Source organism: Echeneis naucrates, chromosome 4 (genome assembly GCF_900963305.1).
Source record: "Echeneis naucrates chromosome 4, fEcheNa1.1, whole genome shotgun sequence".
Classification (NCBI taxonomy): Eukaryota; Metazoa; Chordata; class Actinopteri; order Carangiformes; family Echeneidae; genus Echeneis; species Echeneis naucrates.
In genome coordinates, this window is record NC_042514.1 from 4,456,443 (window position 1) to 4,469,336 (window position 12,894).

The 12,894-nt window shown below is 46.2% G+C and overlaps 1 protein-coding gene across 3 annotated transcripts in view; it reads right to left on the bottom strand.

Moving 5' to 3' along the window:
- Positions 1-899: 899 nt before the first annotated feature.
- Positions 900-12,894, bottom strand: part of xpr1a (xenotropic and polytropic retrovirus receptor 1a) — a 55,539-nt gene continuing 43,544 nt past the window's right edge. Inside the window, exons 4-15 of one of the 3 annotated variants that reach the window (XM_029500071.1) lie at positions 11,747-11,967; positions 11,524-11,673; positions 11,356-11,439; positions 10,673-10,754; positions 10,404-10,591; positions 10,067-10,246; positions 7,765-7,924; positions 7,375-7,386; positions 1,888-2,054; positions 1,654-1,802; positions 1,343-1,567; positions 900-1,063 (exon numbers count right to left, since the gene is read on the bottom strand). In XM_029500071.1, coding sequence (XP_029355931.1) covers positions 1,006-1,063; positions 1,343-1,567; positions 1,654-1,802; positions 1,888-2,054; positions 7,375-7,386; positions 7,765-7,924; positions 10,067-10,246; positions 10,404-10,591; positions 10,673-10,754; positions 11,356-11,439; positions 11,524-11,673; positions 11,747-11,967 — 1,676 coding nt within the window. In that variant the 3' untranslated portion in view covers positions 900-1,005. Of the gene's footprint in view, positions 1,064-1,342; positions 1,568-1,653; positions 1,803-1,887; positions 2,055-6,716; positions 6,918-7,374; positions 7,387-7,755; positions 7,925-10,066; positions 10,247-10,403; positions 10,592-10,672; positions 10,755-11,355; positions 11,440-11,523; positions 11,674-11,746; positions 11,968-12,894 lie in introns of all 3 variants that reach the window. The other 2 variants (XM_029500070.1, XM_029500069.1) reach the window with 2 other exon arrangements.

A 12,894-nucleotide genomic window follows, 5' to 3' on the forward strand; every position in this document is an offset into this window, starting at 1 on the left:
ATAAACAACACATGTTGAAGTACTGAACAACTACAGTAGAGTAATAATGCACATCAAAATATATTAAATATATTACAAAGCAACTTCAGACTACAAATGTTTGAATCAAAACATCCCCTTTGTGTCCAAGTTGTTTTTTCTCTCCCATGTTTTGTGTATTAAATGCACTTTTCCTGCAAGTGCCTCCAGTGTTGTGATTATACACCGACATTGTTGCAACTCAACAACAAAAAAGAAGAAGAAGAAAGTAAAAAGATGGAGTATAAAAAGAATCATCAAGTTGAAACCAGTCGATTTGTTTTGATATGCTGTGATGTCGAGTCCTTGATTTAGTCTCTTGATTGGCTTTGTCTTCTCCCTGTTGATCCTAGCGTAGTTAGAAAGGCATGTAAACAGTCGTGTGTAGCCTAAACATCCGAGCAGCTTCTCCTACATAAATCCAGAAAAAGAACAGATAAAAGAAAATCTAAAGAAACAGAAATATCTGAAAAGTAAACCACACGTACTAAAAAGAAGTCCTTAAAGAAGAGGATAATCCCGGACAGGACGGTCTGTGTTTCTGGTTATGTGCAGGCTTCCTTTGATATCTGTCCATCTGTCTCTCTCTCCAACTGTGGCAACGTTACACTGTGCTTGTGCTTCAGTTTATGTGTGTGTGTGTGTGTGTGTGTGTGTGTGTGTGTGTGTGTGTGTGTGTGTGTGTGTGTGTGTGTGTGTGTGTGTTTCTACGTCGCAGTGTGTGTAACTCTATACTTAGAAAGACCAAATATACTCACAAGGAAGTAAAGATGAGGTAAATTCTGCAAAGCGAGAACAGACTGAAAGTCCTCGCCGGTGTAAAGGTTAAGACTGAGGGTTGAAGTTACTACCCAGAAACAGCTGTTGGGGGGGGGGGGGGGGGGGGGCTGAGGTTGGATGTTAGAGAGTGAGGTCTACATAAGAAAGAGTGTGTGTGTGTGTGTGTGTGTGTGTGTGTGTGTGTGTGTGCGCGCTGATGCCATGGACTCAGCTGAAGGCCTCATCATCCGTGTCTTCAATTAGCACCTTTGTGTCCTTTTTCGACCTAGAAAAACAAAAAAGGGGGTGAAAACAGTTTATCGTATGATTTCAACAGTCACACTCATGATAAATGATTCTAATTGTCATCTTGAACACGTTTCATTTTTAATCATTGGCACCAGTTTCTGCCGTGATAAAATGACTAAAGTCAGCTTATATTGGAATCTATACAAATCTGAGTGAATTATTCCAGGCTGCATTTTGCATAATATTTTTGTCATCAAGTAAAACTTCAGTATTTTAGTTTTAATCCTCTGAAATAGACTTGGCTGGTCTTCCTTACTGCGAGGAGGACAGTAGGGGGCGTCGGAGCGACAGGCTGTAGGACCTCTTCCAGGTCTTCTTGCCTGAGCGGTTCCGGACACCATCTTCCTGGTCCATCATCTGCTCCAGCAGCGTCTGGTCGTCAGCGTTGAGCGGCGCCACAGAGATGTCCCTCACTGCACGAAACTCGCCACAGTTATTCAGGTGCTCGTTCTCCAGACGGAAGAAGTTCCACACAAAGCGCCTGCAGGGAGGAAGGTGAGGAAAAGGTTGGTGTGTTATCAAACTCCATCATGGGCAAAGGATTGTATGAATCCACGTGCGACCAACCTGAAGACCTCGAGAGGAGCCAGCACGGTGGCCATGATGTCTCCTACAGAATGAGTCTGGTTCATGGAGGTCATGGTGGTCAGAGAGATCTGGATCGTCCAGGCAAAACGCAGGATCACGTCCTCTATGATGGCGCAGTAATAGTAGGCCTGAAAAAAGATCAGATTTAGTCACCCTGTGTGTGTGTGTGTGTGTGTGTGCGTGCGTGTGTGTGAGAATGCTGTCACACTGCACCTTGTGGGGGTAAACTATTTCTTCTCGGAGGAAGGTGTTTTCTCCTGCCCCGCGGTCAAACAGGCCCCAGTCCATGCGTAGGTCCCAGATCAGGGTGTAGAGGGAGCTGATGGTGGAGAAGACGATCAGCAGGTAGAAGAACGTGTCTGCGTCTGTGTGTCCTTGTTCTGAAACGAACACAGAAACACACCTGGTGTCAACCAACCTGACCCCGCCCCCCCCCGTGACCCGGAAACAGACAAGAGGAAGAAGATGATGAATGAATGAGATTGAAAGATCTGGCAGAAAAGGAAAAACCTTCAAGTTCTCTAATAATTCAACCACAAGAGGGCGCCCTCCTGTCAACAATACACCGACTGCTTTATTTGATGATCTGCTGACAACTTACATTAAAGTTCTGACAAAAACATTTTCCATCAAGTATAAAAGATCACCCTGAAATATTGCACACTACTCTGTGTCTGCACTGGGAGGTGGAGCTTTAGGGACTTCGTTTACCTGCAGGACAGTTTTCAGCCCATTAAATTATCCGAATTCTTGACTATTGACTGTTGATAAACAGATGGATGAATGAAATGGTCCATTTCGTGTGATTCAATGCCAAGTATTCACCTGACCAGACGGCTCTGCCCTGCTCTGCTCTCAGTGTCTCAGCGCAGCGAAGAATAAATGCAATATGAGTGTTAGCTCTCATATCCAAACACTTTATTGGCTCCGCTAAAAGGGAGAGCAGCCTTTTGTGAGTATTATTCACTTTTTCTGCAGCTGGGAACGTTTCTCACCTTCCTCCGTGTTTGAGTTTATTTGATCAGTAACTAAAAAGAAGATGAATTCCTCTTTCCCTGCTTTGCACACACACACGAGCCTCTGCACGCTTGGCTGTCACAACAATGATAACCTCCATTAGCCGCTGATCATTCAACAAGCTTTAGGTGACTTTACATGCGTTTAAAATATCATTTGTGCTTGGCAGAATCACAGCAGACACACAGACGTCTGTCTGTGGGCGACGCTCCCATTTGTCAAAGCCATCATCTCTAAGCTACAGCTGCCGCTCAGCCGAGCTGTAGGTGAGACTCTTTTCTCCGGCTGCTGTGATGGCCGAGGCCTTTTCCCAACAGGCTGGTTAACCGCTGGACCGCTCAGAGGTTAAACACGGTGAGATACACACTGACTGGACGCTCAATTGGGGCCGTCGCTGGTCACTGGCTCCTGTCACACACAATCAGTTGCCTGTAGTCTGTGTCACATGCACAAACACACACTTATTGTTGCTACTGTTGTCCACGGGGCACCCAAGACGTTAAAGAGAGAACCAGAGAACTTCTGACAGCTTCACAATCAGCCCCCGCAATCAGAGGCGTTTCTCATCTGAAACAAACAGACCAACAAGGTAATTAAGAATCCTGCAGCCGACCAGCCATAACATTACGACCACCTGCCTAATATCGTTCTGGTACCACTTTTGCCCGCCGACTGGCAAAGTCAGGTGCCGTAACAAGATGATGAATGTAATTCAGAAAGCCTAACCCTAACCAGGTACCACATTTAGAAACAGTTTGGGGGTAAATTTGGATACTGCTTATTTCCATTTCACTACATTTCATTTATTCCTTTTTAGGCTTTCATCCCGAACCATAAAGTATCTACGAGGCCCATCCGTCTGTGAGTTGTTAGCATATATTGCAAAGATTGTGTCCCGTACTTCTTATTTTTTAACCTGTTAAAATGTCTCATGTATTTGTATCATAATATCAGTCACACTGTTTTCCAAACGTCATCCAACCTAAAGTGTTGGTTCCAACATGATCTAAAATCCAGAGGATGCAGCCTCATCAGAGGGGGTGTGGAGAGGAAGCAGAGTTCAGGCAGATTCGATTCTTTTATCTCCGTTGCTTCGTTGGTGTGTGTGTGTTGCAATTCCCCTCCTGATAATGAACGAGAGGTCAGCACATGAAATGAAGTTATAAAAGCTGTCAGCTCCAAACTCATCTCTATTCCAGCAGAGTCCAGCAGACATATGTTCAGCCCCAGGCTGCTAATTACTCCCCTCTCCTCTCCCCTCTCCTCTCCCCTCTCCTCTCCTCTCCTCCTCTCCTCTCTCCTCTCTCCTCCCCTCCTCTCCTCTCCCCTCACTCCTCCTCTCTCCCCTCCTCTCCTCTCCCCTCACCTCTCCTCCTCTCCCCTCCTCTCCTCTCCCCTCTCCTGTCCTCCTCTCCCCTCCCCTCTCCTCTCCTCCTCTCCTCTCCTCTCCCCTCACTCCTCCTCTCTCCTCTCCCCTCACTCCTCCTCTCTCCTCTCCTCTCTCCTCTCCCCTCCTCTCCTCTCCCTTCTCCCCTCCTCTCCTCTCCCCTCTCCTCTCCTCTCCTCCTCTCCTCTCCTCTCCCCTCACTCCTCCTCTCTCCCCTCCTCTCCTCTCCCCTCACCTCTCCTCCTCTCCCCTCCCCTCCCCTCTCCTCTCCTCTCCTCCTCTCCTCTCCTCTCCCCTCACTCCTCCTCTCTCCTCTCCCCTCACTCCTCCTCTCTCCTCTCCTCTCTCCTCTCCCCTCCTCTCCTCTCCTCTCCCCTCACTCCTCCTCTCTCCTCTCCTCTCTCCTCTCCTCCCCTCTCCTCTCCTCTCCCCTCTCCTCTCCTCTCCCCTCTCCTCTCCTCCTCTCCCCTCACTCCTCCTCTCTCCTCTCCTCTCCCCTCACTCCTCCTCTCTCCTCTCCTCTCCCCTCACTCCTCCTCTCTCCTCTCCTCTCTCCTCTCCCCTCCTCTCCCCTCCCCTCTCCTCCCCTCTCCTCTCCCCTCTCCTTTCTTCAATGCAATCTCTTTTTTTATCGTTTGCTCCAAAACAATAACTTTAACTCATCTAGAACTGCTGTAGGTCTCAAGTCATTAAAGTGGAGCTTGTATTGATCCTTTTTAATGTATCTGCTTTATTTAAACAAGGAAATTCACCTTCACTGCTCTCATTAGCGTCAGTGTACATTTAGCTTTCCACTGAACTGGCTGTTTCTCAGGGTGCAGAAATCAAACTCTGTTTGCTGAGCCACATCAAAAATTATTCGACCTCAAATCCCAAGTTGACACAATGAGGCTGAAAAAAAAAAAAAAGGTTTGGACTTCCTTCTCTGAAACTCCATCTTGGTTTGACCCAAACACACCAAAGAGGAGACGGCGGTTCATAATTCAACAGACTGAAATCTGCAAATGGAAGCGCTGGAACACCCCTCAGTCCTCAGCTGGTACGCGCCCCTGATTCATTCATAGCATTTATGGTTTAAGTATTTGGCTTCCCCGCAGCTGAATGTGGGCAGTTCCAGGAAGAAGGGAGCTGGAGGGGCAGTGAGGTCACACGGTCCTCATCGGGGATGTGATCGGGTTAGTAATGAAGGTGACACATCTGTGCGCAGACACTGGGAGCTCTGCCAGTTACTGACTGACACTCCAGCCACCTTTTATAGCTGGACTCAGCAGCGTGAACACGACACCAGCAGAGTGCCTTTTCTAGCAGATGCTGGGAAATGCAGGCAGGCTGGGCGTCATCTGTCCTGTGTCTGTGCCTTTATTACTTTGGAGGCCATTTAAGTTTGATTTCCATATATTTGGGCGCACGACTGCCTGTGTTCATTCATCAAAGGCTTTAAAATTTACCAGAACTCTTAATTTCTGCTGCCGGTAATTCAAATATCTCCACAAGAGGCAATTTCCTCAACCACCGATTCACCACCCCTGCGTGTCTATGTGTGTTAGTGTGTGCGCTTGTGTCTGTCCTCCTTCATCCTTCACTTAACCAGCGAGCGTTCTCGGTCTCCATTATCATGTGGGATGAAAGACAACTTCATACAGAATAAGACATGAAGGGAGGCCATTAGTCTGCAGGTCTACTGGCTTCAGACCAGGAGGATATGGTCTGGATGTGGTTTAATGGACGTCTTTCCCCCTGCGCCGTCAAAGAAAAGACACTTCTGTCCGCCTGTGTCTGTCTCTCTTCCTGGTTCATCCAGTATCAGATCGCTGGTGGTCAGACTTGGGAGGCAAGTGTATTGATTTAAAAAAGAAGGAAGCCGAGCTGGGAAATAACTTTTAGGGGTTGAAGGGGCTGGAGCTGAAGTTTCACGGCTGGGATTTTGCTGGCAAATAAATATATAAACTGGCTTCTGACAGGAGTTTAAATATATGAGTGGCTGAGAAAGCAGAAAAAAGAGCTGGGGACAATTATGAGCCGGAGAGCTGACACACAAAGGCTGAAGGGTTTTTATTGCTGTTTCTCTGAACATGAACTTCTTTGTGACCGAGCTTCTGAATCAGAGTAATTGCAGGCTAATTGTGAAGCTGTCAGAGGGAAAGTGACTTGACTTTTAATGGTAACTGCTCCCTTTTTTTTTTTTTGGCCGTCTGTCTTCCTCCTCCTCCTCATTTCTAATCAATCTCAGATGGAAGCATCTCTTTCCCTCCTCCTCAGTTTTTTCTCCTCTTTTCCTCCGCTCACATCTGACGCCACATTGCGACACCAGGATATTGTTTATCAATGCCTGTGTTTGACAAACCTTTCCAATTTCCATTATAAAGCTCCAGGCGCTGGCAACGAAGCCAAGGCCAAACTCAAGGTCAGCTCTCCATTCTGTGCACACACACGACAACAACACAGCCACACAAACATTGCTGCTTCAGTTTGTAGATTTTTTAGCTTTTAGACTAGCTTATTTCAGTCTAATCTTCATTTTCGATCCAAAATCCTGAACCTGAAAGAAAATGTCAGCTAACATGAAACTGACCTCCTGGGGGACACGCTACACTTGAGATATCTGTGTGCCGAGATGTTTGTGTGTCTCATGCCTTACCTTTGTGTGTGGAGTAAAGCGCGGCGAAGGTAACGACAAAGAAAGTGGTGGAGTATTTCCCAGCGTTCACCAGGTGAGGGAAGGCCCTCTTGGTGTCACGATAACGCCTCAGGCATTGGATGAAGCGGAACCAGGCGGGCAGGCATTGGATGACGGCACGCAGACCGTACGAGTAGCTCTGGCACATGTAGTCCTGGGAATCTACAGCAGGAAGGGACAAGACGAGGTGAAGTCAGCGCTCGTCAGTATGAGAGTCACATGGCCAAACATCTCCCTTCCATTAGCTTCATGTTAACTGGCTGCGTAAGCGCCAAGGAGTCACTGTCGGTGGCGTTAACGGACAGCAGTCGAAACCTGGTGGTCATTTCACGTGGCGGGAAACTGTCTGGCTCAACAGATTCAAGGTTTAACTATAATATCTATCAGAATCTACAGCTGAACCATAAACGAATGCTGCTGAGCGGATTCTTAACTGGGACGTTCATTTGCATTCATACTGACGTCCAGATGTGTTTCATTATTACTGTTATCATCAAACCCAACAGGTTCCTGAGTATTTAAAGAGACAGAAAAGATCTGTGTACCCGTCACCCTCTTCGTCTGCATCCAACCAAACAAGCGAGGGGGTAAATAAAACACCTTGATATTCCTACAATACCATCTGACCCTTCTGTAATATTGCTTCCAGGATTTTTTGGGAGGTTTGCTGTCTGGTTTTCTATTTTATTTATTTATTTTTTTTTCAACTTCCTCATGTATCAGTTTTGTCTATTTACTAAATTCAGAGGATCTGGTAGTTGTGACAGGATGTCGGAAAAAAAAGGGTCCTGATATGGATGATGAGCTGAAAAAATTCAACACGAAACCTTTTTTGTTTCTGGGCCAAAAAAGAAATAAATGATCGTGGTCACAGATGTTAAGCTATTATATTTACACAGAAAATGAGAAACTTCTCAGTTCTACAGAAATACAAAGTTAAATGAATGGTGTTAATCAGGTATTTTACGGGAATAACAGGTGCTGAGGTTTGACATCTCACTTTTAAAGCTGGGCAGCAGGCCTTTCCTGTTGTTCCACTGCAGCTCAAAGATGTAGAAGCAGATGAGATACTCCAGGTCCATCAGAACGAACACCAGAGAGTTGAGCTGATCCGCCAGCCAGAAGTCTGCAAACTCCACGCGGTGAAATGGCGCCGTGAACACACGAAACTGGAAAAGTACAAAAGAGGAGAAAAAAAAAAAAAAAAAGGAGATTAGGTTAAGATATGAAGATATAAAAGCATCAGAAAAGTGTTTGGTGCACTTCAGGAAACAGCAACAAAATTCACCTCAGATGTTACACTAAATTCTGCTAATGCGTCGCTTTAACACAAACTCATTTAGTCAGCAATTAATTAGTGTGAAATAGTGGCAGCACTTCAGTAGAGAGGTGCAAAGCAGGAAACAACCCCTCTTAATGATGTGCAGCACGCAGTGGGATACAGCCTGTAGAATACCTTATCAGCTCCGCACAGGGCACCGTAATGAGTCACGCTTTGTGTCCGTGTGTTGCATTTGTTTACTTGTGTGTTTCAGTGCTCGCTGGTAAACAACACGAACGCATGAAGCGACCTGGCAGCGTGTCGGGGCTTCTATGGGCGTGTTATTTGGGATTTGACTTTTGGCAGGAGCTCAGTTATTGACCCCGCTTTGTAAAATGATACAACAGTGCTCAAGTCTTTCCATTTACCCCCACCCCCCCCCGCCCCTCAGGCCACATGTGACATTCAGGAGCCACTGCATGCCTCACTTCGTGTGCTCTTTCAGCCACAAAACACAAACACACACTTTCCTTCCAATGAAAATGTCATAGAATAATGATCTTCATCGGCTCATTATGCATTTCCCTTAACTTGCCAATCAAAGTTTGTATTGATCGAGTGGCCATCTCGTCCATTTCCGCTCTGTGGATGTCTCAAGGCTAAAGCCGACTGCAGTCATGTGATTGGGTTTTCATTTCTTGAGCAAACACACGCAATCCGGGCTGTAGATCTGCAGTTTGTACTTGGATTACTTTTTTGTCATGTGTCTGATGCTTTGGAGGAAACTAGCCCTGCTGGCACAGACGCATTTTAGAAAAACAGTCTGGAAGAAAACGAGCTGGTTTGCTGAAATTTCTCCTGAAATATTGCTCCACAAGGCCGCATGTATGACATCCATGACAAGAAGTTCATATCAGCCCTAATTCTGTGGAGGTCGTTATGATTGTGTGGGGACTATTCAGGGACGATGCTGATCACGGAGCCGTGTGAGCGGAACAGAGCTGAGGGAGCGATGATGACGACTTCGGGGAGCTGTGAAGGAAAGGACAGGAATATGAGGTGGGGGTCTGCTGCTGCTGAGGGAGAGACAGAGTGGGAGGGGTGGAGGAGGAAGAGGTGGAGGAGGAGGAGGAGGAGGGATGGAGGAGCTCAGGCATCAGCATGCTGATAGATCTATGTCTGTAATGATTGCACAGTCACAGCCTCCACCTCTCCAGAGACCTAGCTGCATTTTATTATCCCTCAAACCCCCCCCCCCCGTCTCACACACACACACACACACACACACACACACACACACACACACACACACACTGTCTCTGTCTTGCAGGCTGCTCAGACAAAGATCAGAATAACACAGGATGATGTTGTACAGATGAGAGATGAGATAGATATCTGAACTATTCGAATCATGCGTGCATTCTTTTTGAGAGAGAAACACACACACAGCCATAAATATAGACGCACAAACACTGTCAGCGGTGAAGTATCGCAGCAGTGTATTATTCATATTATTTACAAAACGATATTTTATCGTTCTCTTCTGCTCGTTTCATGTCGGATTTAGATCATCATTGAAGGAGAAATGTCTTATCCCACACAAAAACAGGCAGAACAAATAGAACTGAAGTCCTTTACCCTTCAGGTAGCTTCAGTCTCACCTTGTTATCCAGAGAATAAAGGCCATTCTACAAAAAGATAATAAATCAGCACAGGTGGTTATGACAATTTCTCCAGGGGCTCAGAAGGCTGCTTTATGATTTGTTTTGGTAAATCCAGCTGGGGTAAACTATCGGTTTGGTGTATCTGCAGTTAAATAACCACCCATTCAAAGCTCAATCCTGAAGTCTGTGGTCTGTGCGAACCCATCTGCAGTTTTACTCACTGCTGACTCACAGTCGTCAGCGCTGGCCTGTGAGCATCTGTGAATGTTTTCAGACGCTCTTAGCATGCCTGGTTATTGGACATTGAAGTTCAAATGGCATCAATGGAACACTTTCAGATAAAGCAGACGCAGAAGAATGAAAAAACACATTATAAACGGACTGACCAGCAGCTTGAGGAGCCAGAAACGGGATTTGTAATAGCAGGTCTTGAAGGGGTTGATGAGGAAAAGCACCATGAAGCCATAAAGGATCAGAGGGTTGCTCTGCATGGGGAGGGAGGTGTACTCTGAGTAGAGACAGGAGAGGATGCTGAGACACCACAACACTCCCAGGAAACCCGCAATCTGTGGCACAAAGGAAACAGAACGGGCTGGCATTACAAGAAAGCTCTTTTTGACACATAATTCCAATTCCAATCTCATTTTCTCACTGCGTGTCTTAAAAGGCCACGATAGCCAATTTAAACACAAACTTAGATAATGGTTTCCATTTTTATCACACCTCGAACAGGTGTTGGTGTGAGAGGTTGTTGCGAGGATTGAGTTCGAAGATGAGGACATGGTTGACTCCAGCTTGTCTCCATCCGTATGTGTTGATGCCCAACAGGAAGAGGAACTCGATCAACAGGAAGCCTCCCCGATAGATCCGCACCAGAGGCCACACGTTCTCATAGCTGATGAACACCACACCTGAAAAAAAAAAACACCAATTTGTCTACATATTGTGCAGGATATGAAAAACGCGTGACTTCAAGCAGTCCTGTGACTTACCAGTGAGAACGAAGGCGATGGCGAGAATGATAAAAAAGCCACAGTAGAGGCCGACACGAAAGGTTGTCCAAGCCAAAGCCGGCTGAGTCAGAGGAAGACGAACAGACAAACATTAATACACACACCTGAAAACTGAATTTATGAATAAGTTCAGAAACATCACGCATGTACACAGATCACATTTTCCAACTTCAGATAAAATCAAACAACCTGCAGAGCTCTAAGGTGCTTTGGCTCCTTTTATTATACAAATGTGTGCCGGGGAAATAAAGAGATCGATAGTCACGCAGCATAACTCTAGTCAGACATGACAGTAATTAATGCAGTAATAACAGTAGATATAATGTAGGGGGCTAAAGTGGCACGAGCTTGAAAGATATCCTGTCTGTTCAGCGATGGAAAGGCACTTATAAAATCAATACTGAGGGCTCTGATGGTTTCTCTCACTTTGTCTTTTCCCGTCTTCCTTCCCGTCGTGATACCTATCGTGGCCGGCTCTCTTTTTTGGTTTTGTAAACTGATTTTCATTGAATTGTATGTATTTTACTGTGCAGCACTTCTGCCTCCTATGAAAATAAATCAGAGCACACAAACTAAAGAGGGGAAAAGGTTTATATAACTGAACAGATGACTCCTGTGCATCTGCCGCTTTTAATTACACGCTGCGTTAGCATTAGCCTGACCTTAGCTGCCCCCAGTGGAGGGACTCTCAGCCTCTTCATGGCCTTCTGACGGTCTCCTCCCTCCAGCTCTGTGGTGACAAGAGTCTGGACGTGCAGACAACAACCAGTTAGTTCAGTGGTATGTTTTTTATGTATGCGGTGGCGTGTGTGTGCGTGAGCATGATGCACCTCCGTCTCTGAAATGAGATGTGTGATCTTCTTGCAGGTGTAAAAAGGGGCCACCTCAACGTGAGCGACACGCCAGTCGGCCCCACGGGGAGTGTCCAGGATCTTGTCATGTTTCTTCAGGATCTTACGGAAACCGGTGAAGTTCAGGTTCTGTGGGCGACAACGAGGAGTCAGTACCGTCCATATAAACAGTTTCTTTGTTTTTGTGTGTGTGCGTTGAAACCTGGTAGTTCTGGAGCAGGATGAGGCTGAGGTAAAACTCGCTGAAGGCGAGCTTCAGGTCCTTGATGTTGTGGTGTTTGCAGCGCTCCTCCTGCGACAGGTGGAACATCGTCTTGCGTTTGCGCAGGCCAGGCGGCACTTTGCTCTCACGCTGAGCATCCAGCGAGGACTGCAGCTCATTCTGCAGCGTGGCGAAACGTCTCTGGGCTTCGGCAAGTTTTTCTACACATGGCGAGATAAGAGGTTTAAAGTTTTTGAAGGCTTTTTTTTTTCATTTCGCAAACACAACCAAACATTATGATTCCACACATATGGATACTGTTTGGCTTCATTTAACACCAGACCGCTTTGGTGTCAGTGTTCATCTATTGGTGGTAATGATGAAGGAAACTGAGTCATTTAACATTTAGGGAGCAAATATTCAAGTACCTAAACAATGAAATGATCACATCAGTAATTAAATGGTAATGGGTTTCTTGTCTCATTGACCAATCAAAGTGCTTTACAATGCCGGACGCATTCACCACTTTGATAATGCCCACAATGATGCATCAGCCATCTGACGCAATTTAAGGTTCAGCATCTTGCCCAAGGAATCTCTAAGACACAGTCAAACCACAAACCTGACAAACGGACGAGCCGCTCTGAATCCTGAGTCCCATTTTCCCGCAATCAAAAGAACACAAACAAGCAGCTTCTGTTAGCTGTGTGTTTTGGTGGTGTGACCATGAGATCACGAGGAAAGGACAAAAAGCTGGCAGGAGAGTTCATATCTTCAGTTTGATCTTAGCAGAGAACAGGATTCTGTACAAAAAAAAGACTAAACTCCTGTCCTCCCGTCTCCCTGAGGCTGGAAGCTGAGATGTGGCGGCAGAGAGAGGAACCACTATCTGGGTCATACGTGGGCTAACACACCTACAGGAAGAGAAGGGGAGGGAATCACTCTGGGCCTCGGCAGTAACCTGCATTTCATTAACTTCTCCTGGACCTCTCTCCAATTTTCTGACAGAGATTAGCCCTCATTCTCCCGCCGCGTCTCTTTAACGAATCAGAAATCATAGCAGGCCCGGTCGCTGCAGTGAAGCGCACATCTTGTCGCCCCCCATTTAAAATCTCATTTGGTAAAGGACATGTCCTTCATATTTCAAA